This window comes from Brachionichthys hirsutus, chromosome 17 (assembly GCF_040956055.1).
Source record: "Brachionichthys hirsutus isolate HB-005 chromosome 17, CSIRO-AGI_Bhir_v1, whole genome shotgun sequence".
Classification (NCBI taxonomy): Eukaryota; Metazoa; Chordata; class Actinopteri; order Lophiiformes; family Brachionichthyidae; genus Brachionichthys; species Brachionichthys hirsutus.
Genome location: NC_090913.1, coordinates 3,077,670 through 3,099,807, shown reverse-complemented (window position 1 = coordinate 3,099,807; position 22,138 = coordinate 3,077,670). Strand labels below are relative to the sequence as shown.

Below are 22,138 nucleotides of genomic sequence, written 5' to 3'. Positions count from 1 at the left end.
GGTCCATTTACCGACTCTTGCAGCATCCACGAGTTTGAGGTCGGAGTCCTGCGCAGAGTTTGTCCGGCGACGATAACATCTTCCTTGGTTCTCTGCTGCAAAGGCATCTGGCGTCAGCCCCCCCCCCCCCATTTACCCCCCCCCCACAGAGCGAAGCCTCCAGCGCCTAATCCTCCTCCCAGCATCTCTCGTCGAGATGTTTCCTGTAATACGATTTTACAAACAAACTTACAAGTAAGAAACGGTTCGTTTAAGGCAGTACACCAGAACTTTATATATATATATATATAGATAACGTAGTGTTTACAGAAACCTTCGAACCCACCCTGTCAAACTTTGACTGGCCACCTGAAATGGTGGAATAGCGACACCTTGCGCAATATAACTGGAATCACACCCGTGAATAGATTTACAGCGCAGTAAAACATCTTTAAACTGTCCTGAATGATTTATAGAATTCTATAAATAATGACACATGAGCAAATTAACTTTGACCAGATTTACAAGTTTAGTATTTTAATTTTCTGTTTACACTGCAGTGAAAAAAAAGAAAAAAGAAACACACTCAGAGCTACAATTCAAATAATAAGTGCATCCCTCTTTGTAGTTCCTTCTGTGGCCCTGACCAACTTGTTAGGGGCTATGTTGAGTTTTGTTTAACGTTTTATTCACAGGCGCAGTGGACTTTTGCGAGGGACTAAAAAGTCTGTATCGCCATCTAGTGAACGTAAAAACTCATTCACTGCTGTGTGCAGAGATGAGACTTTTAAATCAATGACGAACAGATGTTGTTGAATCTGTAAAGCTTAAGCCATGCATGCGTCACGGAAGAAATTCAAAAAGCGTATAAAATACCAAGTTTAAAGTGAAATTGTGCATCATCATTAAATGCTATAAATGTGCTTTATAGGGTGATATTAATGCAAGGTATTTTCTGGATTTAATTACGTTTCACATTTTATGGCATAGAATTTTATAACCGGTTCCATAGTGTAGCGGAGATCATGTCTGCTTTACACGCAGAAGGTCCTGGGTTCGACCCCCGGTGGAACCACTGTAATTTGAGCTTTCAACGGAAACATGACGAAGGAAGGGCTTATTTGAAGCGTTCCTCTTAGACAGGGTGTTTGACTATACTTCTACTGCTCTAACATTCTATCTAATAAATATATTCATCATCTTCAATTTGCACATTACTTGTCCAAGTAAGAAGTTTCCATGTGGATATTACTTTCAGGTTTCATGCAGCATAGCGTGCTCATATAACAGTCAGCAAATCATTTAGCGGTGTTTCTTGCATCAACTCAACGCTTTAGAGAGTCTATATGTGCTTATAAAGACGAGGGTTCATTCCACTCGCTTTCCTTCCTGGTCTCCACACGAAGGTCCACTGGCTGTAGATTTCTGTGTTTGCCTCGTTGATCTTTGTTTACTTGGAGATTCTTGGCATAACTTGACATCCAGTCTCTTTCAAAAGCAGCCTTGACGTGATCCAGGATTGTCGCTCTTCCTCTGTCCTGAAGGTGATTTTTCATCTTGACCACCAGCCCAACTCCTGCATTAAAGGTAAAGTCGCTCCCAACCCAGTCGTGGTTACCTGCGGACAAACAGCGGGCACAATAACAGGGGCCATTTTAGAGCTGGAGGCATTCTAGAGGCGTTCACAACCACAAAAATACTATTACTGTTCAGAAAAAGGGCTCCTTTGCTTCATGCTGAGGGTTAGATGAGAAGATTGACGCCACCCTCTCAGAATGACGCCGATCTTCCAGCTGAAGTTTTCTCTGCGTGTTGGCTGGTATGCAATGAGATTAACCTCACTTACCGATGTAGACAGAATTGTCCGTCACCACATATTTGTTGTGGTTGAGTCCATATTGAATGTCCTCCCGTTGATCCTTGTGAGTAAAAAACCTCTGCAGTAAAAAAGAAAAGAAAAGAAAAACATTTGTGACAATGAGGGGGAGGGGGGGGGGGGGGCAGATCCTTCTTTTCAGCAGGCCAGGATATTCCGCTCGTTCACGCACCACCTCCAGGGAACAGTTTACCAACTCCATGCAGAGCGACTTGAGGGAGGTGACGAAGTTCAAGGTGAGGGGATGAGTCTTCGCCCAGAAGCTGATCAACAGGTGGACTTTGATCCTTCTCAGCACAACCGCCTCCCGGATCACCTCGTCGATCGGGGACCAGTACCTGTTGCCAAGTTTTTATTTATTTTGTACTCATTTTATTTTAAATCTCGTGACATTTTCAGAGTTCTGAGACAAACCTTGTAACTCGGGTTCCTCTGAAACTCCTGCTCACCAGAGGGAGGTAGTCCGTCACGGATATGAAGACAAACGTCTCTGCGCTCTGGATGACGTGATGGATGGCATCGATGTCTCTGGTGCGATCTCGAGCGCAGAAGAGTTCCGGAGAGGTCTGCAGAAAGGACGCGTCACTCACACGCAATTCATGTTCGCTTTGGGTCCATTCATTAAGCCCGTTTTAGCCTGCACCCCCCCCCCCCCCCCCCGCTGGAATGCTAATGCTACTTCAGTTCAGCTGCATGACAGACTCAATGTGAGAAAGTCCGTCTGTCCACGTGTCTCGAAGGTCGGAGGAGGCTGCAGGCCGTGACGTCATGGCTCCCGTTTTGCCGCTTGGATGGGAACCCAGGTCATTACTGTCACATGAGGCTGAGGTGCTGATAGATTCAGACTCAAGATGCTCCTCGGCATGATGTCATCATGATTAATCATGAACCTCCAGGTGCAGGAAGTTGAACATAAACCAGTCTAAGAACTTATTGATTCTGATTCATTTCTATATTGACGTTCAGTAAATCCACCGACATAAAGGCGTTTCTCACAGACACATAAGCCGAGGCCTGGCTGGCGTCCAGCTGCAGGTCCAGGGCGCCGTGCCTCCCGTAGAGGGCCGTGACTCTCTTTGACCAGATGGAGGGGACGTAGTCCCTCTGGTGGAGCTGCCAGTAGAAGGAGAAGACGCGATGGAGGTCCAGAGCCAGACAGCTGCAGTTGTGCACCACCACCCCCAGTTCCTTCCTCTGTGGGGTGAGCAGGAAAGATGCAGCGTGAATGTCGGCGTATTCTCAATGACCAGGAATGTGGCTGAGCCGCGATGTGTGCTGGACCCGAGACCGACTGGGCCTTGTTTCGCTCTCTCTCTTCTTTCCTACCCTTCAATCATCTTGTCTTTATAGTGTGAGTGTGTGTGCACACACATCTATACGTCCGTCTACTCTTTCCTTCCCGCTGGCTCCTTCGTTAATTACACCAAGGCGTCGTTCTACCCCAGGACAGTCCTTAATTCAAGCACGAGAAGTGCTGGGCAAACAGTTTCAGTGATCGTGCTCCACACCGGCGCCGTCCACTGTGAATTACTAAATGCAAATCAGAATGCTACTTGTGTTTCTAGACAGACGGCGATCTCAAACCGTCCCTGCTCACACGAAACTCCGAACCCCGACCTCCTGCACTGGAGTGCAGCAGACCCAATCATGCTGCCGGTTGTTACCTTGGACAGTGACCTCCAGTCCATATCAGCACTCCCGATGTAAATGTGCGTCCGATCCACGATCCAGAATGAGGAATGCAGTCCTCCTCTGGTAAGAGCCGTCATATTCACAAAATGAACCTCTGCATCTGGACATCATGAGACGGCAGAGATGGACAGGAAATGGTTAAAGGATGGCCATCCGATCATCTGGTCCGCATCACGTCTGTGTGAGAGAGCTCGGTTAACCAAGCCACGCTGATCCGGCTCCTCCCCGTCGCCGACAGGCGCGACGGATCCACCTTCAGCTTGGCTATAAAGGGATGGAAGTGTGGCGGCTACTCACTGTGTTCCGCCAAGGTCTGCAGTTCAGCAGAGCTCGTCAGGCTGCTGGCAATCTTCAGTTTAACCCCCCGAGATTTCAGGCGGAGCATTTTCTGGAACAGCAGTTGACCCTGAGGAAGACGAAGGAGATGCTCTGTGACGCTGCAGGCACTTACATCTCACCCTGTCGAGAGAGATTTAATTTAAAACGATTACGGTTCCTCCAACGGGACAGCTAAAGGCTGCTGGTCCCGGTTGAAGGCGCTATGAATGTGTATGCAGCCGGCCCGGCGTGACTCTGTACCTGTTTGGCAGCACTTGGCATCGTTTCCGGGTCCCAGGGGTTCAAGGCCCAGACAGGAGACACCACCTCGATCGAGTGCTTGGCCTGATCCAACAGTGTGTGCAAGCCAACGGAGAGCGGGAGGCGGTGCCCGCCATTCGTGGGGGGGTAGAGGTCATCTGGAAGGTTTTCCACTAGCTTGATGCTGAAAGAAAGACGCGTGTGTGCAGGGTTTCTGGAGCATTAAAGGTTCTCCTCCGCCCGTCACGCCACACGCGTGCAGGACACCTTACCTGCAGTCTTTGCTACAGTTTTCCTCCGTGATGCCGTCCTCATTGTCCCCCCAGATGTTCACCGATGAAAAGATCAGCACCACCAGCACAGCGAAGCAGCAGAGAAGGGCAAAGATGGCAATGCACTTCTGCTGGTTCTAGAAGAGGAGAGGCGGAGTTGGCAGAGAAGTTTAGCGGCACCCGTCTTATGGATCCGTGACAAGGCGGTTCCTCCAGGGTGTACACCAGGGTGGTGTACAAAAGAAAAGAAATGACCATGCCTTTGTGTGAATGCACGGTCTTAATGCTGTTTGTTATAGGACACAGAACAGAGAACAAATGAAGTGGAACTCTTTGCATCTGAAGGGAATATTCCGGCTAAGAGGAATATTGCACAGCTCCGGTTTGTGCCTTTTCTGCATATTGCCTGCTTTTGCCGTTCAAGTAAATCCCAGCTGAAAAAGATTTTATGACCTCTGTGCCGGGATGCAGAAGCCCAAATGTTGCATCTATGGAAGGCAATATTGGAGAATGTGTCAGCGTGCGTGTATGTTGCATATTCTGGCCAGAGGTTGTAAAACTGCAGCCTCATTGCTCCAATCTGGCCGTGATTTTCGCTGTTTTAAAAGTGCTCTCAGGCATTTCTGTTTTGCCTGCGACCGCATTTCCACCATCTCCGTCCCGGCTCTGCTGTCATCACGTCTCGTTACACATTCTCCTTTGTTGTGTTTGATCAATCACTTAAATCACATCCCGCTTTTTAAATCCTGAAAATTAAGCACAAAAAAAGAGAGACTTCTGAGCTCTTGAGATCAAGCTTGACTAAATAAATACAAACAACAACAAGTTTTGATCGTACCTGTGCTTGTTCAAGGCATCAGCTCCTTTGAGCTTCTGGTATATTTAGATGATTTCCTGACTTCTTCCAGCCTAAAATAAATTCTTTAAAGCTGAAGTGATTGCTGCTTATGACAGCTCTAGGATGGAGCCAGCACACTTTTGCTGTATGGAATGAATTTAAAACTTCAATCAAATAAATCGATGGATCAATAATCCATCAATGCACCAGAATCTCTGTGACTAGTAGCTCACAGCGGTTAGCAGCAGAGGGAAACAAGCCAAGCTGTAAACATCACCTTCAGGGGCTCCTGGGTGATCGGACCCGCCATGAGAGCAGCGCTCCTTTAAACTTCTCCGACGGGAAAGGGCAGCTCAGCCACGCGTCCTTCTCCGTCCGTCTGTCTGTCTGTCTGTCTTCATCACCCACTCCTCAGTCTGTCCATCTGTGATGTCTTCACCCTGACACTCTGCTGATTCCTCACTATTCAGCGAGAGTGAGGCTCAGCTCCCGGTCCGTTCCGTGTCCTGACATGGTTCCACCAGACTGTGTGTGTGTGTGTGTGTGTTTTTCCATGGAGGTGGTGAGAAAGATATAGAAAGACCAACCCCTCATTAAAACAGCTAAAACTGTCCCGCAGCCCTGATCTCTCTCTCTCTCTCTCATCATCTTCTCCTTTTATCCCTCATTTGCCTCATCTGGCAGAAAATAGCTGGTCTTGGCTTGAAAGGAGAAGAATTCTGAAATATCCCACTAGTAGAGAAATAGAGAAATTACCATATTGTTCTGTACCAATTAATTGTGCCCCCCCCCCCCCCCCACACACACACTCACACACTTACATCTCTGGATGACTTCTCTCCACTGCGTCCACTTTCTGTTTCTTGTGCCACAAAATCAGAAAAGTTCTTAACATTTGTAATTTTTCCTGACAGATTGTCCCACAATGTGGAAGCTGATCATGCATGTTTACGGGACTGTCCTGCCACGGTGCCGGTGTTCTAGTTACGAATGAAACATCCGATGATTTCCCTCTCAGCATTCCAGACCTGGCTGATTTTTAACGAGGCTGTTGGAATACTGTGTGAGATTCCAGGGAGAAACAAAGTCACAGCAGTGAAACCCGCTGTGCCTGTCCGGTGTAGGTGCCCCCTGAACGTCGCCCGGTGTGAGAGAAAATAAGAGTGGCAGAAGGGACAGAAAGGTTTGGGCCGCTTCCCAGGAGAGGGGAATGTCCTTCAAGCCGGACGTATCGGGTCAAACAGGAACTTTAGAGACGATAGGATTGTTTTGGAGTTGCTTTGGAGTTGAATGCCTTTCGGACACGAGCCGGCATTCACACAAGCATACGTGCACTGGTGGCATTCTCACGCTGCTAGGCACCGCCTGCTCATTAGAAGCATTCAGACCGGTGGAATAGCCACAGCTCAGTATCTCGCTTGAGGACAACATGTCAGCAGGGAACCACCGAACTCCTGCTAAGTGGACAGCCGCTCCACCACTGAGCTCAGAATAGCGGCCATTCCAAGTGTTAGCATCAACAATTTACCAGTTGCATCTCAGTCATGATTATTTGAAGTTGGGTTTGTTTTTTCTCCACCTATGAGCACAGGATGGAAAATAACTAGAGGACATTAATAGCAACTGGCCACTTTTAATTTTAATGTGAAACATGGAGGAAGAAAAAAATTGCTTTCATTCATTTTCCAACCGCTTTGTCCGTTATCGGGTTGCAGGCCATGCTGCAGTCAATGGGTAAGAGGCAGGGTACACCCTGGACAAGCCGCCAGGCAGGGCAACACAGAGACAGACAATCAGCCCCACACACACACACCTACGGGCAATTTAGCGTCACCAAACCGCCTAACCTGCACAATTTTGGTGGTGGGAGGAAGCCGGAGAACCCGGAGAGAACATGCAGACACGGGGAGAACATGCAAACTCCTCACAGAAAGGTCACAAGTCGGGTTCGAACCCACGACCTCCTTGCTGTGATGCAACAGCGCTTACCTACTAGCAGCGCCTCTACTTTACTTTCAGGCAACACATTTTTTTTTTTCAATCTGAACAGCCTCTTTTGTTAAAAATTGATTTCATGGCTTGATGGGAATTCTGAACACTGATACTCCAGTGACATGCACAAAAGATTAAACCATTATAAACTCGATAAATAAAATGTCATCTGTATTTTATCGATTTCAAACCTTGACTTTTGGATCAATTTGGTGTGACAGAAATAAAACCCAGATACAGTTGCTGCATCTCCTCATATTTAACACAACGATATTGTTGTTTGCTTAGAAAACGATTCAGACCATGGATGAGTTCTCAATTTTTTTTGAAATAATTCATCATTGGAAAAATTGATTGTCCTGCTTTGCAGCACCAAAAAGTGTTCAGTTCATGAAAACACGTCCTAATTAGGCTCGGGGTTCTGTAAAGTCGCCTCTTTTGTATCGTGCCCGTTAGCAGCGCGTGGCACCAGTGAGGATGGCGCTAATCATTTTCCATTTAACGCGGCAGAGCTCGACAGCACAGCGCTCCGGTGCAGAGGCCGATGCCAACATGCAGAGTGAACGGCTTTCCAGGCGATGACGCCAGCGCCTCTCCTGCCTCCACAAGTTGGAAAATGAGGCTGCCGAACAAAGTCCTCTGATTGCACATCGACACAGACTTTTCTAAGTTCAAACCTTTCTAATGCCACGTTTGCAGTGAAAAGAACTCTAATGTGATGTTGGAGAGAGGCTCACCTGTTCTGGTGTGTCTTTGTGTTGGAGGAAGATGGATGCTGAGTAGCGCTGCTGTTGGAGAAAACTGTTTTTCACTTGGGATGAACCGAGTGGGACCGCTCGGGAAGCTTCTTCTGGACCCCTCGTCCTTGGATCATCTGACAGTTCCATTGACGACCAGAGAGTTGCTGCCTGCTGGGACGCAGACTATCTGATGATCACACACACACACACACCACACACACAAACATGCACAGACACCCAGTCTCACTTTCAGCCGAGCACATGCATGGAGTCGTCCCTCCTCGTCTTTTCTTCTCTATCATTGAGCTGCTGGGAGCTGCTCCGATCTACAGTGTGCTCTCTCTGTTTGTGGCCAGAGAAGCAATGCCTGCACACACTTGTTGGGGAGGGTCTGTGTGTGTGTGTGTGTATGTGCGTGCATGTGCATATACTGTGTCCCAGGCTGGTTGGGAGGGGTTGGCGTTGGGTTTTCGGCGCTTTAACACGGGATAAAACAGAGAAAAGCAAACGGTGACGGAGAGTAATCAGATTGAAAAAAAAGTGTATTTTGGCTATTTGACATAAAGGCATGCTCTCTCTCTCTCCCTTTCTCTCTCTCTCTCTCTCTCTCTCTCTCTCACTCTCTCTCTCTGTCTCTCCCTCCTTCACACACATGCTTGAAATCTAATTTCCTCCTACAGAACACTGATACTGCAGAGGACGAGCATCCTGAGGAACGTTCCCCTCAGGAAACCTTTGGCACAGGTTGAGAAAGGCACCATATGCCGGCTATAAAAGGGGCACGCAAACATCTAAACACACACACAAACACAGACACAACACACACACACACACACACCTGAGCTCCCGCTGCAGCGAACACTCTGACAATGACTTCCTTCACTCGCTCACCTGCTCAGCGGCAGGTGAGCGAGCGTGACGGCCATTCAGGGAACGACGCTCAGGAGGTTTTCTGGTTGTTCTCTTTGACTCCATTGTGGCTCCTAAAGACGTGAATACGTATGAAAAGAAAAAGAGCTCTTTGAAACATATTGCACATGATGCAACTGTTTCCTGCTGAGGCACCAGTAATTCTTTGCATATAATAAAAGTGCTCAGCGGGCAACCGGCCACGCGGCCTGAGAAATGGGCCGATCTCGATGAATCACCGGCTAATGTTGGATTGAAGCTTGAAGCTGGACGAAGGCTTCAACATCAATCAGGATGGCAGAAAACGGAGAGGAGAAGGAGGGAGCTGGCAACGGCAGCGCAGCCACGCTGCGTAATGTAATGAACGACTTCGTTCAGTCAGCCGACAGAAGGCCGAAGACGCCATGACGGCCAGGAGGCCTCGATACGCTCCGAGACGGAGCTGGTGTCGGTTCACTGGCCATCGACAATGAGGAAGACGCTCTGCACAAGTTCATGAAAAATCCCATTCACTAAAACTTTTCCGCCATTCCCGTTGGCAGGCCTGGATTGAGACGCGCAACATGCTGAACAAAGACTTCTTTAGATTTTTCATTCCTACGCTGCTCGTAAGCAATAACAGCCCGTCAATGAGCAGCTGGAAAATATGCAGATGCCTCGAGTACACTGCACACACACACACACACACACACAAAGCATCATCATGCATCTTGTTCAACTCGAGGTCCCACAGGTGCTGAATCATGGATGGCAGTTCAAATTGCACTGCTGGATCGTGGGCAGGCTGCACACTGTGCATCATCTGGCGAGTCATTCACATTTCATTCACTTTAATTTTTAATTTGTCTACAGAAACAAAGATGCAATCATCATTGCATCCCATCTAGACCGACAGCCAGATGAGAACATTCCCTCCAAACTGTTCCTGCCTAAGTGAAACCGTTGCACAGGTGCCGGCGCCCACCAGCCGCCGCCGTGAAGGTCGCTCGCCAGGGAGGAAAACCCTGACACAGCTTTAAGGATTAAAAAAGCACAGCGGAATGTGGGGAGTCGTGTAATTAGTATTGCAGCAGCTCTGGCAGTGGCGTCTGCAACCCTCATTAGTTTTGTGTTCCTGCTTCTGCAAAAGAATGAGACGAGCCGGAGGAAGGGATGCGCATCTCGTGGAGGAAGGACCTGAGACGATGGCCTTCTGCTTGCTTCTTCCTCCTGACTGCTGTCGGTTTGCTTCCGGGTCAGCGACCTCAGAACACGCACACCCCTTACAAGCAGTTATTTATTAATAGAATCTAGTATCTATGATGCAACATTGTCCAATGGATGAGTCGTAGTTTTGGTCTCCAGGTGGAATTATCTGGCTTCTTCGCGGCTAAATGCTAACTCAGTCAGCCGGTTAGCTGTCTGTCTGACCATGCAGTGTAATCCAAACATCCAATCCATTGTATAGTTTAACTGTGAATTATGACATGTAGGAAAATGTGCAGTATAATGTGGAAAATACTTGGTAAAAGTACTCTAAAAAAATATCCAAACTGATTGCCATGCATTTTATTGTAAATGAGACAAACACAGGTATTCCAAGATCAACATTTAGCATAGCATCATTAAAAAGAAAAGACATCATACAAAACATCTAAACAACAATTCTCCAAATTCTCAAACTGAAATTTGGACAAAATCTTTTATTCCTCTTTATTAAAGTCATTTTGGCTAAAGTTCTGACCAGGTTACATTCATGTACAGTGTGAACATCGGCATGAGGCGAAACGTTGGGCGGTAGCCCCAACCTTTGCTTATTCAAGCACGATAGAAAATAAACGTAAAACATAAAAGCACTGATCGATAGGCAGGTGGCTTCCAAACTACTTGTAATGGCAAGAAAGGAGCATCAGAGGGCGACATCGTGCTGCAGACGTGTGTTATTAACATGTATTAGCTTCCTAATATGAAAGAAAGCCGCTATATTGTATCTCAAACTGCAATGACAGCTTGATCCAGGGGAGGGCCCTTGGAAATCCTTTCTGGGAGCTACATTTAATTTGTCTTGTGACTGATCTTTGATGTACAGGCTTCAAACGATATCACCCCCCCCCCCCCCCCCCCCAAAAAAAAAGAAAGGCATGGACGGGAGTTTTTAATTTAGCTATAAGAGACATTTACTGTACATGCCCAGTTCCTTCCCTGATTGAAAATCATCACTGAGACAGGGTTGGAGATTGTTACAGGAACAGCCTACAATATATTGATCTTGATCAATAATCTCATGTGAGGACAGAACACTGCATTCTCTTCCTGCTTTGGCTTCTGTATCATTGGTTGACAAGCCAATAGTTCAAACATAAGGATTCTTTTTGGCTTAGAGTTGACTAGAGTTGATCTCTAGCATTACTGCCCCTCATCTGGTGTTCAGGGTATTAAATAATATCTCTGAGCTGCAACATGAAAACCCAGAGGGGGTCACTGTTCATCACCCGCTCACCAATTAATACTGTAACGATTTCACATTGGCGTGGCTTGGGAACGTTGGACCACCGAGTCCCATTCACAGTTAGGGCCATCAGGTCTTCCCATGAAATATGCTTCTTTATTCCCGCGCATTCCTCAACGAGTCTGAAAACTCGGCGCTCAAATACTTTCATGTCACGCTTGAGGATGTCCTGCATAAAACAGCCGGCGTGTCAGTTCTAGGATCTGCAGCGCCGTCCTGGTTCTCACTCGGTCACATCAGCCCGCTCTGAAGACCTGCAGGATTCAGCGGTATGTCGTCCTGCAGCCTTGGAAGACGCTCCCGTTGGAGGGTTCATGGACGCCCCCTGCGGCGTCCCGGGGTTCCTCTGGTCAGCCGGAGGACTGGTCAGGCCCAGGCTGGACAGGGCATCCAGGGTGCCGTCTGGGTCCACCATCATGTCGATTACTGTTTGAATAAACCAGAGTTTCAAAGAGTGCAAAATACAAAACTGTTTCATTGAGTCACTAGAAAATCAAGACGAGCATCACATCCGTACCAAACAGTTGTCTTTCCACTCTCTTCAGGTCTTTGATAATGCCGGAAATCTCCTGTTAAGAAATAAAATATGAAGCAAACGTTGTAGCGTTTGAGGAAAATGTAAAGGAAAGCTTATACCGAACAAAACACAGCGGAAACTCGGTTCTCGAACGACTCGGTAGTCGAACAAAAAGCATAGAGCTTAAAATGCCTCCGAAGTCAAACAGATTTTCGGATTTCGAACACACGAGTGGGCGCCGAGGCGAACCGGAAACACGCGAACGAGGGCGGAGTCTAACCGAGTGGGTTCGGTTGGAGTCGGCCTGCCATAGGAGGAAGACTGTGCTGTGTTTTCGCTTTGTGTCTGTGTTTCTTCACTTTGTTCTCTTTCGCTCTTTGTGATGGATCCAAAGAAAGTCAGCAGTAATACTACTGGAAAAGAAAAGGGGAAAGCAGCGAGAACAACTGTTGAATTAAAGACGGACGTAATCGGCAAATTTGAAAATGGCGTCCGTGTCTGGGATCTTGCTGCGCAGCACGGTATGGAGAAATCAACGATTTCGCCTTTTCTTAAGAAAACGAAATAAAACCCGTAAAACCCGACACTGCAGCCAAAATGGGATGTAAATGCAGAATTGGATTAAATTCACTTTTAATATTCTTTTGCTTGTACTATTTACACTTTTATGTATTTCCTGTTCTTTAGATACACGTAGTTACACATTAATATAGCTGGTGCGTAGGAACGGATTAATCTAATTATTATTTCTTGTGGGAAATATGGTTTCGGTTTTCATACAGTATTACGGAACGAGTTCTGTTCGAGAACCGAGGTTCCGCTGCAACTGAGTCATGCTGTGTCGCGTCAGCAACGCTTCCCGAGCCTTGTCCTTGCTTTGTGGGTAGTCGAATCCCTCCAGAGATTCACATGAGGCCAGCTGTAGAATTTACAGCCATACTTGAAGTTTTGCCCACTCTTTTTTGCACACGCAGCAGTTTTTTCTGCTCATATTTGGATGAGCCCTGCTCTGCAAAACTTAAGCATTTATAAATTAATCCCTCAGGATTTGCCAGCTCCTACTACGGCTGCTTCAGTGAGGAATGAAAGGAGTTCATTTAACACTGTACGCCATGACATTTCATTAAAAGATAATGGCTTACTGACACAAATAATAATTACTGTCAAGAAACAAAGATATACATCCCTGAGATTCAGCTGTCTCCCTCATATATGAGAGCCATATATAAACTACGACTATGACCTCTAAGAAAGTTCATCAAAATAAAAAGGACATTTTCAAGGACATACATCTATAACTATGACTGGTTTGTCTATTCTTGAGCTTTCTGCAGCTGAAACACAAACGAGATAAAAGATGAATCACCGTATTGGAGCTCTTGAGCAGAAGGGAGTCATGCTCCGCCTGCAGCTTGTTCTCAATCTCTTCCCAGTTCCGCTCTTTGTCTTTAAAGAGGATCCTGGAAGCCGAGTCAGTGCGAAAATAGATGAAAGTAAAATTCAGAAAAACATGTTTATATACCTTTTGATAGGTTAGCTGAAGGTTTAAGAGACGCTACTCAAAGCCCTGCCCGTTGATTGTAGGACTAAAGGCCTCTGGCTTGCCATCTTGTGCGCGGTGATGACTGACTGTCAGTGTAAATCTGTGCTGTGCCACTCAGACTGTGCTGGGCTGGCGTAGTTTCTACATGAAACATCAGGAATTTAAAACCACGACTTCAGATCTTCCTACTTTGATGTAGCATCCCCCTCTCTGCTTAGGGGGATGCGTCGTAAAGCTCACCTGATTTTGCAGGCTGTTTTGTCAACGGCCTGCCGTATCCTTGCTGAGAGTTGAGTCACAGATGCTAGAAGTAAACTGTCCAGCACCGCCTGGTAAGTGATGAGCAAAAACACAACAGAGTAATCTGATCATGGCCATAGATGCATTTACATATTTGTGTATAAACAAAAACATGTGTAATGCTCTAGCTTTATCTCATGATGGATATGCAGGGCGCTCCCCCTCGTGGCATGATGTGGTAACGACGGTTGAGGCTATTACAGTATTGATAAATGTTAAATCTCACATCGTCTCTGTTCCACGTCTGTCTGCGGATGGAGCGGGAACTCTGTCCAGAGCCTCTGGGTCGAAGCTCCACGGGCCGCCCATTGGTTCCCATAATCCCGCTGTGCTCTGTAGGATCCAATCTGTCATCAAACGCACGCTCCTCCATCTAAAGCAGAGACAGGACGCACACCAAAGAAATCAGGTCCTGTTTTTGGTAAGTTCTACATTCAGAATCGGAATTTCACCAAAAACGGGTTTAATCTATGTATCTGAAAAAAAAATATTTTTTTACGGTAGATAAAAGGAATATTTCTTTTATGGTTCTTTGTCATTTGCGATTACCAGAGCTCCAGGATCAGTGGCTGCAGGGCTGACTGAGTCGATCTCTCCTGCCACATCATGAATTTCTCTGGCAAGCATGGCCAAGTCTTTGGCGAGATCTTGACTAATCCTAAAGAAGAAACATAAATAGTCTATCATCATCTGATGTGTATAATAACAGCAACGTTCTTCTAAGCAGGACGGCCATGTTTGTAGGCTGGCATCACGACTGATCGCCGCTCTCAAGCTGTGCTGCTTACCTTGCTATCTCCTCACTGTGTGCCGTCCAGTCTCTCATGTACTCATCCTGTTCCCTGGAATTCTGATTCACGACTGACAGGCCTGCAGGATTTGGAGATGCTGGGGCGGATCCTCCGAGCTGGGCGACCCGGGTGGAGCCGAATGGTTGTGTATGGCTCTGTTTCGATAAGTGACGGTTCGAGCCGTACTCGTCCTCTGAAGTGGACGCATATTCGACAGGAATGCGACGCCAGCGAGATCCAGCTAACAAGAGAGAATAGCGGTCAAGTTTAGATTGTGCAACAATTACAGAATTCCGGTTCACATGGCAAGCATGTTGCCTATTCAGACATCAAACAGACAAGAGTAGCATTAGCATTTGGGTTGTTTGGTGGTACTAACAATCTCAGATGCCTGCTTTTCAGATATTTAGGCAGGATAATCAAAAGATTTATTAGAACATGGAAAGAACTGCCATAGAGAAACTACTTACAAACTGGGTTGACATGTCCATGAGAGTATGGACCTTTACTCTTGTCAGGCAACTTGGAGGCACTGTTTGCCCTGGCTCTGGGTCCAGACACTCCACTGACATTATGTCCTCTCAGTCCTTGTCTGAGGGTATAATCACCGGCAGCACTCCGAGCCCCCAGACCTCTACTCCTTGTCACAGTGGCCTCCGAGTCACTCTGGGCTGATGGGGAACCTACTTTTGACCTTCTGGGTTGTGCCAGAACCTCAATCCTAGACATTCCCCTTCTTGCCATTCCTGTCCTGGATGTGGAGCTGGCTGTCGAGGCCTCAGAGGCAACCGATATCCGGTCAAGATCAGCAGGTTCAGTGTCTGATGAGTCCCCATGTCTTGCCCGCCTCAGCAGGGAAGACCTAGTGGGTCTGGGCTTGGGCGCACTGATGGTTTTAGTGGTGACATTGGAGGCTGCTGGTTGGGTTGCTTTTGCTCGACTTGACTTGGTGCTGGCCCCTACCGTTGTGCTACCAGTCTGGGTTCTGGGATTTGCGCTTCTAGACTCCTTGGTAGAGGTAGCCTGCGAGTCAGAAAGGAGTGAGTTGGAGTTAATGTCATCGTCAGTTAGGTCCAGAGAAGTGGATTGGGGAGGATCAGTCGCTCTGGGCTTTACCCTCTTGTCCTGGGTTTCTCGGACCCCTGTGGGGCCTCTGCTGGATGAGCACACAACTGTTCTCTCCTTCTGGTGGGCTGCAAGACTTCTACGTTTCTGGATGACTTTTCTAGCTCCATCAGCCTGACTTACGGTGCTGGTTGTGTCCACATCTGACTCTGGAGACATGGATCCTTCAATGGACTGGCTTGGTGGATCCCCTTGGTCTGACACCGTCATCTCGAGAAAGGCTGCCACAGCTTCGGAGTCTTTCTGAATGGCAGCCTCCCTACTCTGAGTCTTGCTTTGTGCCAGCCCATCGATGTTAGGTATGAGCTCAATGGGGATGTTGGAACTCGGTGTCTCTACTGTAAAACTCTCCTCCCTTAACAATGGTTTCCCACTACTTTCCCTCACCTTCTCCCTTTTCCTCTTCTGGGCTTCTTCCATTCTTTTCTCCCCACTGGTCAGCGGACGAGGGGGGAGCTTGGCCAACAGCCCAGATATTCCTGACCTCCTGCCCCCACTGTCCTGCGACTTGGCTGGAGAGGATCGACTGGGGCTACTGCTGTGACTGCCTACACCTCCAGTGTCATGACCAGGCTGATTCTTTCCCCTGGTCATCTTCTCCTCCTGGTGTTCCTTCTCCTGTAGCTCTGTGTCTTGTTTCTCTCCCATATCTGCATGCAGGCCTGAGCCTGGAGTCCTCCTTTGGAGGACAATGTCCTCACAGGGCAGCTGGGGAAGGGTTCTCCTCTTACGATCTGTGTAGCCAGATGAGGCGAAAGCAGCTGAATGGCTGGATTCGCGTATTTCAACTGAAAGAAGAAACTTAGCATTAGCAACATGGATCTCAACGTGTAATACTTATTTTATGTCTGTCTGTATCTAAGCAAGATCCAAAGGTAAGGTATAGCCACTGTGATGTGGATTTCAGTAATATTCCAAATCTACTTACGCAGGAAAAGAAGGTTCTCATGAAATTCACAAAACATGGGACAGTCTGGGCAACGAACTTCAAATGATCATGTGGCCAATCCAAATATTGTTGTGCTTCCTGTTCAGATGAGATTTTAAGTACCTCTGTCCTCGGTGGCCGTGGTGCTACTCTCCCCTCCTGATCCCTCAGGGTCTGTCCTAATGTGGCTTGCTGCCAAAGTAGCCCACTGGGACACCCATCGAGGACCACCCACCACCAGTTCCTCAGGTAGAGCCTGGACAAAGCAGCACGAAGGGAGTTTAGACAGCTTTTGTAGGTTGAAAGTTAACAGCTTTCAGTTTGTGCACCTGTGTCTCCATGCGTCCAGGCTTTCCTCTGTCTCCGGTGGTTGACCTCTGGGAGGTGAGTCTTTCACTTTGATCTGCTCCACCCAACCTGGACACGCACACTACTTCCTGCTCATCCCCACCAAACACCCGCAACACACACATCCATGCATCAAAGTGAAACTAATATCAACTAATTCTAAAGAAATCAACTTTTCGATGAAGTCTTTTTTCTCCACCTTGTCGATAATTTTCCTCGCTTCCTCCTCCTCGTTGTCTCCAGTCTCCAGCTCTATAATATAGGTCCCTCTGTCGCTACAATCATCGCCATGGTGATAGCACTCATTACGGCCACTGTGCTGATGTGGCGCTGAGCCACGGCGCCGAACTAGGAAGCCGATTGCTGCTTTGGGACCTGAAGACTTGCGACGACTGGCGGGACTGTCTTCTTCTGCAAAGAGGCCCTCTGGAACGTTAGCGCGAACCTCTCTGATCTTCAGTCCTGTGCCACCCCAAAGTCCCCATGAGCGTTCGTCCACTCCCGCAGCGCTGTGCTGCTCTCCAGGCGCGTTCTCTGAGTCGCTCTGGGTGCCGTCCTCGTGTTTGCTGTCTGGCATGGAAGAGGGTCAAATGTTTTAAATAAGACATTAGAAGGGTTAAAGAGCTAGTTGTTATAAATTAAACTGAGGTAAGCGAGCATGTAATGCACACAACTTCCAAAAATGACACACACAAACACACCTTTAAGACTCTTCAACTGTACAGGAATGTCACTCTTCACACTTTCCCCATCGTCCTCGGTAACCATGTCTTTCAAAGTCAACGGCAGCTCATTCTGGGCCAGCCAGTCTGCAACTTTGACCTCAGCAGCTACCATGGCTGTCTGAAGTGGGCTCAGCTCCTCCCCAACTGCCCTTTTGGGTCGCGGCCTGGTTTCGGGTCCCGCCTTCGCCACTCGATCTTTGACAGTGGCTTTACCAATCGCCCCAGACTCAAACTCGATGGTGAAGGACGCATGGCCATGGGTGGACTCTGCAGCTTCTTGTTCTTGTGCGGGGACTTCAGCGATCACCTTTCCTGCAGAGGGCGCGTCTTTCGTCGGGATCTCAAAGTAGCTCGGCTCCTGATTGGACGCTGTGTGCAGAGAAGGCAGAGAAGGAACATCTGTGCTTTTCTTGCCGTCTGTCTCAATTAAAGCAAACAGCACAGAATAAGCAATGCATTTAACAATTCTAATTATTTTTAAAATTGTTATTAGCAATTCATGTAAACATTGATATAGGCCAAGCTGGCTTCATTGAATTCATAAGGTCACATGAAGTGGAATTTTTGCAGCATAATAAATACCCGTTTCAGATTTTTCTTGCTTCCGATCGGAGCTTTTCTCCTCGGGCCTTCCGGTTTTGGCGTCTCCATCTCCCCACCAAGTGGGCTGGCCATAGAGGGGCGTGCCTCTGTGGAACACTGCTACATCGCCTGTCAAAGACAAGCCCAGCGCTTATTCCTCTCGTTGCTCCTTTACTTCCTGCTTCAGTCATAAAGATGGATCTTTCTCTCCTCCAGACCAGATGTGTCTCCATCTTCACATCTTAAATGGAGCATCTGCTCCAGAAGGCAGGCTTTGTAGGTCATGAGGCCGTCCCAGCTTCGTTGCTGTTCATCAGTGTGTTCAGTTATTTGGTCGATGTTCAATGGTTCCATGTCCGTTTGCAAAGTCACTGCCTAGAAATTCATATTTGATACACTTGGCCTTTCAGGATTTTGAGACTTCTACATCATAAGTTTTGATATTTTCTTTCTTATCAAGATAAACTAATTCTAATAATTAACTAATTTTAAAGTTTGGCCTGATGGTGGCACTGGAGAACAGGTCAAGGTTTCATGATCTGAAGGCAAATATCGCTGGGGTCTGATTGACCCCACGGATATAATGTGTTAGTAATATTTAAGGATAACGGGAAGGTTAATATGTGCTCTTAAGACCCCTGTAAGTCTGTGTCATTTCGTGTTTGAACCCGCCCTCTGCAACGAGTCGTCCAACACCTGTCTCACCTGTCGTCTTATCCTCTCCCCTGCCGGCCTCTCGTGGCTTGGCGGGGGCCTCGTCGCTCGCCGGCGCCTCTGCTGCAGCCCTGGAGGGTTTCGCCTCAGATTTAGGCGACTCCCCCTCTGGACGTTTCTTCTGGTTCAGCTGCAGCTGGCTGCTGAACTTCTCATGCTGATAAACCGAGCAAGGAGAGTTTAGAGCGACTGCTGAAATCCGCAGACAATTTTAAATACTGGAAAATTGAGAAGACATTTGTGTTTCAGATAATTCCAGATGACACGCTTTCATATCTGATCCTGTCCAGCGTTTAACTGAGTAGACAATCTGAACATCACCGCTGAATTCTGAATTCTACCCCTCCTACGCTAACTGGGAAGCTTGCTGTGATGAAACAGCCGACTCATCAGTCTTGAAAAGCAATATTTGACTCTCTTTGACTAAAGTACACCACTCTCACTATTTCTTTTTTTACACCTATGGATACACTTATTTGGCTCCTTAGCATACATTAGCTCCTATAGTTTCTGACAGCATGCACTGTGTCTAACCTTGAGGGCCTCCTCTGGAATATGCAGCTCTCCACGAACCACGGTGAACAGATTGGTATGTGAGACCGGTTAAGGTAGAAGATGATGAGCGCTTTGGACGGTGTGGGAAACATTTGCCGAGTGCCTTGTCAATCACGCAGCAGGCAGAGTGCGGTGAGCATATAACGTCACAGTGCACGCTGCTTCGCCGGGTTGCACAAACGCAAGAGACCATACTGAAAGGATATCGTATCCAAACCTCAGTTTGTCATCGGTTTGAAGGGTGACATAGATTTGCTCCTGTATTCTGACATCATTGACAAAAGTCTGCAAACAGAAGCAAAGGGTTGATGTTAACCGGACGAGTTCTGGTGTGAACGTCCATGTAGCGGTGAGCTATAATTATGTATATGCTCACCCCATTCAAACTCCCCAGATCTTTAACTTTGTGTTCATCCGTGTTCGGCTCATAGTTGATGACAGCATGCTGTTTGTCTACGCTGCGGGACTAAATCCACAAACATCCAGTGAATCACTGTAATTCCCGGTAATCCCAGTGCTTCAGATAATAATCCATCCACAGGAAAGAATGACAGTTCAGACCTGGTGATCCAAAGCAGCCACGTCTCCGTACCTGCAGCATGAGCTCGCAGTCGTCCCTCCCCACGAAGATCATCTCCCTGGGGAGACGGTGACGCGTCCCCCCGCAGCTCACCAGGAACCAGGAAGTCAGACTCATCTCTGTCTCACCAGCTCATCTCTGACCCGTAACACGTCCTGATGGAAACAGGAGCAGCATCGTTATCTTATCCATTTATCTGGATGGGTGCATTTATGAGTCACTTTACTTTGATCAATAAAAAAAAACGTCTCTTGCAGTGTTGTTAAAAGAGACGGATTAAATGACTGCAACATCAGTGGGGCTTTTTCAGGGCTCAGCCGAGGCAGTCGACGTGCCGGTTCCTCCCCGCCGAGCACTCAAATGCAGAACGGGAGAAAAGAAATGCAGAACTCCATAAACACTTTACCGAATTCCAGGCATCCCGATGCCCAAGTTCCACATTAAATCGCACCGCAGAGCCGTCCAAATCCAATTCCAAATCCAGTGCCACACCGCTGGGGGGGGGGGGGGGGGGGGGGGGGAACAGGAGGAGACAAATGTTGTAAAATGAAGATGATGTTGGAGGTAAATTACAAGCCAGACATTAGGAGGCGGGACGTTGAGGAAACGGACAGAGGACAGTTTTCTTTTTTTCCTAAAACCCGATAGGTCTGTGATGCTCATCCCATTCATGATCCCGAAGCAGCACACAGGATCTATTCAGTGAGACGAACAGCCGGTCCTCCCTCTGCAGCCGCACCAGGAGCGCGCAGGCCCTGCTGACTCACGCTCTGCACGAGTCATAGGTGGCACAGGAGACGTTTGTGGGGTAGATTACGCACGCTAGGTATATTTGGGACCCATGTTTACGCTTCAACTCGATGACATCTTCCCGGTCTCCTCTTTCTCCCTATGAGATAACGGATGGATTAACCCTTTCAGTCGCTCGGCATCAAACGCCCTGATACCCCGTTTTACGCGCTCGGCCGTGCATGACTCTGGTTCTGGGTCATGTTCCTTGCACGCGTGTGATTGCAAGAAGCAAATGGGAAAATTAGCCCCAGCCAGGCCACGGACTCGATCGGGCGTTTGTCGATGAGCCATTTAAAAGCGAAAACGCGCTGAGCAGGAATGTAATGTTAAAACGAGCTCGTGGAACGTGCACGTTGTGATTAAATACGCTGTTTTGTTACAGTGTTGATGCTTGTCGTCTGAAGCCAATCGATCTCTCACGTCAAAGGCGGCCCTCGTCATACCTGTGCACATGCACGCGCTTTAGGTGACGAAAAAACACGAGCCAATTTAGCCAGATCATCGTGCCGTATTGCATATGAGACGATATGGAAGCTGCATCTGCGCCCGAGGCTCTCCAGTTATGGACGGACATGGAGGATGCCCGGTAGAAACAGCGATGCTCGGTTCCACCGTCTCCACCGTCTCCGTCCCGGGAGCGGAGGACGGCGCAGGAAGCCAAAAAAACAGAGGAGGATGAACTCACCAGGTGCTCTACGGACAATCAGCATCCGCTGTGGGAGCAGGATTCAGAGCTGATGCTGCCTCCTGTCAACCCACCGCCCTGCCCAGCTGCTCCGACACTACTGCGGGTGGACCTCACGGTGGCGCTACGCGCTCATTTAGGAAGCGCACATTTGTTGTTTATGTAATAACGAACCGCGAGTGGCTCATATCAGATGAGTGGCTGCGACCCACGCAAGCAGAATGGCTTTATGAAATGGGCCACGTCAGATCCGTGTGATAATGAGCGTGAAAAAAAACGTGATGTCATACCGTAAAGCATGTTTTTTATTTTATTTTAATTTTATGTTTTGATCTATTTGTGTCTAACTCTTTCAAAACGTACATTTACGCAGTTGCTATTATTTACACGAAGAGAAAATGTTTATTCTAGCCTTGAGCGCATACTGGACCGCGCGCATGCGTCATGAGATATATTTGGAGTCAATATCTATTTTTTGACCACCAGACGGCGCTAAAGTATTGAGCAACGAGGGGAGGACGCAGTCGGGACTCATCCATTGGGAGGCTTTCAATGAACTCATACAATTGTTAAAGTTCAAACTGTAAA

The 22,138-nt window shown here is 47.7% G+C and overlaps 2 protein-coding genes and 1 non-coding gene across 3 annotated transcripts; 1 reads left to right on the top strand and 2 right to left on the bottom strand.

Annotated features, from left to right (window-relative positions):
* Positions 1–981: 981 nt before the first annotated feature.
* On the top strand, positions 982–1,054 carry trnav-uac (transfer RNA valine (anticodon UAC)). The gene has a single exon. It is a non-coding gene; the product is annotated as a tRNA-Val (tRNA).
* A 277-nt stretch (positions 1,055–1,331) lies between these two features.
* On the bottom strand, positions 1,332–5,546 carry pld5 (phospholipase D family member 5). The gene is made up of 10 exons (XM_068751213.1): positions 5,514–5,546; positions 4,399–4,535; positions 4,127–4,310; positions 3,845–3,953; positions 3,520–3,647; positions 2,852–3,049; positions 2,270–2,421; positions 2,028–2,193; positions 1,826–1,916; positions 1,332–1,597 (listed from the first exon to the last, which is right to left on the bottom strand). The coding sequence occupies exons 1-10, from the start codon at positions 5,544–5,546 to the stop codon at positions 1,332–1,334; spliced, it is 1,464 nt and encodes a 487-aa protein (XP_068607314.1).
* Positions 5,547–11,588: 6,042 nt separating this feature from the next.
* Positions 11,589–20,190, bottom strand: cep170ab (centrosomal protein 170Ab). Its single transcript, XM_068750957.1, has 18 exons — positions 20,086–20,190; positions 19,870–19,959; positions 19,700–19,778; positions 19,473–19,531; positions 18,930–19,095; positions 18,225–18,353; positions 17,615–18,059; positions 17,116–17,483; positions 16,899–17,032; positions 16,693–16,825; positions 14,987–16,429; positions 14,514–14,757; positions 14,275–14,383; positions 13,952–14,098; positions 13,666–13,754; positions 13,249–13,342; positions 11,883–11,934; positions 11,589–11,791 (listed from the first exon to the last, which is right to left on the bottom strand). The coding sequence occupies exons 1-18, from the start codon at positions 20,188–20,190 to the stop codon at positions 11,589–11,591; spliced, it is 4,089 nt and encodes a 1,362-aa protein (XP_068607058.1).
* Between the last annotated feature and the right edge of the window lie 1,948 nt (positions 20,191–22,138).